The sequence below is a fragment of the Equus quagga genome, chromosome 11 (assembly GCF_021613505.1).
Source record: "Equus quagga isolate Etosha38 chromosome 11, UCLA_HA_Equagga_1.0, whole genome shotgun sequence".
Taxonomy (NCBI): domain Eukaryota; kingdom Metazoa; phylum Chordata; class Mammalia; order Perissodactyla; family Equidae; genus Equus; species Equus quagga.
Genome location: NC_060277.1, coordinates 47,458,469 through 47,462,042, shown reverse-complemented (window position 1 = coordinate 47,462,042; position 3,574 = coordinate 47,458,469). Strand labels below are relative to the sequence as shown.

Below are 3,574 nucleotides of genomic sequence, written 5' to 3'. Positions count from 1 at the left end.
GGGAGCTGGAAGGGTATATATAGTGGGGGCCGGGGCAGAGGGGAACTTGGCGCTCCTTGTCTCGGATCGCGCCCCTCTCCCGCGTGAGGACGTGCGTGGGACTGGGCGAGGCGAGGCCCTGATGGGTTTACGGAGGGAGGGCTTGGGGACAGAGTGGGGACGACTCGGTTTGGAGAGGCAGTTCGTGCACTCGGGGAGCTGCGGCTGCAGCCGCTCCTCACGCTTTTCTCCTGCTTGTCCCAGGTCGCGCAGCGGATCCCGCGTGAGGCGCCAACAAAAGAGGCGAGGAGGTGCCACCCGGGGGCGGCGGCAGGAAGAGGAGCAGGAGGAGGAGCGCGGAGCCGAGCGTCCCGGGCTGCCGTGCGTACTTGCTGGAGGGAAGGGGCGGGGGAGTCGGCCCCGGGAGGGGGACGCCCGGTGGCGAGGGGGTTAGCCAAGTTCCGGCTGCGGCGCTTCTCCTCGTTCCCACGAGAGGAAAGTTTCCTCCAGACTTTTCCGGCCGGCCCACGCCCTCCGGGCCCAGCTCCCGAGCCTTCGGAGCGGGCGCCGTCCCAGCCCGGCTCCGGGGAGACCCGCGCCGCGATGCCTGGGGGGCGCTCCCGGGGCCCCGCCGCCGGGGACGGGCGGCTGCGGCTGGCGCGCCTGGCGCTGCTGCTCCTGGGCTGGGTCTCCTCGCCCGCGCTCACCCCCTCGGCGGCCTCCTCCACCTCCCCGGCGCCGTCCCCGGCCTCCGCCGCGTCCGCCCCGCCGCCGCCGCCCGGCCGATGCCCCCCACCGTGCGAGTGCTCCGAGGCGGCGCGCACCGTCAAGTGCGTCAACCGCAACCTGACCGAGGTGCCCGCCGAGCTGCCCCCCTACGTGCGCAACCTCTTCCTCACCGGCGCCCAGCTGGCCGTGCTCCCCGCCGCCGCCTTCGCCCGCCGGCCGCCGCTGGCCGAGCTGGCGGCGCTCAACCTCAGCGGCAGCCGCCTGGAGGAGGTGCGCGCCGGCGCCTTCGAGCATCTGCCCAGCCTGCGCCAGCTCGACCTCAGCCACAACCCGCTGGCCCGCCTCAGCCCCTTCGCCTTCTCGGGCAGCAACGCCAGCGTCTCGGCCCCCAGCCCCCTGCTGGAACTGATGCTCAACCACATCGTGCCCCCTGCCAAAGAGCTGCAGAACCGGAGCTTCGAGGGCATAGTGGCGACCGCCCTGCGAGCGGGCCACGCGCTGCGCGGCCTCCGCCGCCTGGAGCTGGCCAGCAACCACCTCCTCTACCTGCCCCGGGACCTCCTGGCCCACCTGCCTGGCCTCAGGCACCTGGACCTGCGCGACAACTCCCTGGTGAGCCTGACCCACGTGTCCTTCCGCAACCTGACACACTTAGAAAGCCTCCACCTGGAGGACAACGCCCTCAAGGTCCTCCACAACGGCACGCTGGCAGAGTTGCAAGGCCTGCCCCACGTCAGGGTCTTCCTGGACAACAATCCCTGGGTGTGCGACTGCCACATGGTGGACATGGTGGCCTGGCTCAAGGAGACAGAGGTAGTGCAGGGCAAAGCCAGGCTCACCTGTGCCTTCCCGGAAAAAATGAGGAATCGGGTCCTCTTGGAACTCAACAGCTCCGACCTGGACTGTGACCCTATCCTTCCACCATCCTTGCAGACTTCTTACGTCTTCCTAGGTATTGTCTTAGCCCTGATAGGTGCCATTTTCCTGCTCGTTTTGTATTTGAACCGCAAGGGGATAAAAAAGTGGATGCATAACATCAGAGACGCCTGCAGAGATCACATGGAAGGGTATCATTACAGATACGAAATCAATGCGGACCCCAGGTTAACAAACCTCAGTTCTAATTCGGATGTCTGAGAAACATTCGAGGACCAGACAAGGACAACTATGCATGAGATGTAGGCTTAAGCTTTATCCCGTCCTGGGCTTGCTCCACCTGCACCCTCCGCTGGAGACACCACTGACCTTGACTGAAAGCCATGAGAGGAGTTGGCTCCCTTGTTATGTAAAGTTCTTGGTGTGGATGAACAACTGTGCATAGTGTTTTACCCTCTTCCTTTTCTTGGAACTCCTCAACACGTGTGGAGGGATTTTTCAATTTTCAGCATGAATATGGACTCCTGGCTGGCTGTTTCTCTTAGTACAGTTCAAGGTGTAGCAAGTGTACCCATACAGATAGCATTCAACAAAAGCTGCCTCAACTTTTTTGAGAAAAATATTTTATTCATAAATATCAGTTTTATTCTCATGTACCAGAATTGTGGAGAAAATGATTGCATCCCCTAAACTGCCTGCAGACCTTAGCAAGCTCTTCAAAGTAACTCCGTAGTACACGGGAGCACCTGCATCCGAGAGCATGCTTACATTTTACTGTTCTGCATATTACAAAAAAATAACTTGCAACTTCAGATAACTTCTTTGACAAAGTAAATTACTTTTTTGATTGCAGTTTATATGAAACTATACTGAAGTTTTTTTATAAACTGCATTGAGATCCAACAGACTAAATTGTTAAAAAAAATTCAATAAAGATTCTTAAAAGAATTACAGTTGTGTTAAGTTTGCTGCTTGGAAAAAGGATTAGGGACAATGATATTGAATGATCTTGGTTCGGATGATAATTAAAGTATTACTTATAGCTTAGAATGAAACTAGAGCAATGTCTTATAGAAACAGACTTTGCAGATAGTTTTGAAATTGTGGATCCTTTTAGGATTTAAATAGAGAATTTGAATATTCATGTGAATAGATTTCTCATGATCCCAAAGTTAATTCTATTTATGAAACAATTTTGTAAGAGCACTATGAAGTTGGTAAGAAGGAAGAGTTCTGTATGATAAATGGTTCACAGTTTATGGATTTTTCTAGGCTAAGCTGTTAGGATAGGACAAAATTATTTACTTAATAAAGCTTCCCATAGGAAATTGTTCTGTGGGTCTTTAGAGCAGACTATGAAACAAATATAATGCAAATAAAGGTATGAAAATGAAATGTCTTAAAAACATAGAATATTCTAAAATCAATTTTAAAATATAAATTTAAAAAATTTCCTGAGATCATAATGTAAATTGGAACTTAAATTTTCTTGAGAATATTTTTTTTAAACATTTAAAATGGAACATACTGCTCGATAGTTATTCAGAGACCCAGCTAATTTGTTTAAAAAATTGTCATGGGAGGATATGAATTTGAGGAAATAACCATAGATACATGTCTTTGTCCATAAACAAGTATCTCAACTAATCATAGGTTCTTATGTTCAGATAAGTATTTAAGAATTTGGGGATATTTTGATTTTCGCTAAGCTCTATGTTAGTATATACTCCTTTGTGAAGAATAAATCACATTTATGTGTAAATAAAAGCAATTAGTTACTCAGTTGATATTATTAATAATAGACATTATTTTCTTTTTTTCAGAGTTTATTATTTGCCAATTAAGGTTAAAGGCAAATTCTGTTAATAATTTAAATTATTCTATAAATAATTTAGCCATTATTGCTTAACTAAACTTGTATCAGTAAGTCTTAGGGCCTCCTTTCCTTTTAAATTGATTATGTTCTGCTGGGTTTTATATTTGAAATAAA

The 3,574-nt window shown here is 50.4% G+C and overlaps 1 protein-coding gene across 1 annotated transcript; it reads left to right on the top strand.

Moving 5' to 3' along the window:
• Window positions 1–442: 442 nt before the first annotated feature.
• On the top strand, window positions 443–2,535 carry TPBG (trophoblast glycoprotein). The gene has a single exon (XM_046675836.1). It carries the CDS (start codon window positions 583–585, stop codon window positions 1,843–1,845), a length of 1,263 nt encoding a protein of 420 aa, XP_046531792.1. The 5' UTR covers window positions 443–582; the 3' UTR covers window positions 1,846–2,535.
• The last annotated feature ends 1,039 nt before the right edge of the window (window positions 2,536–3,574 follow it).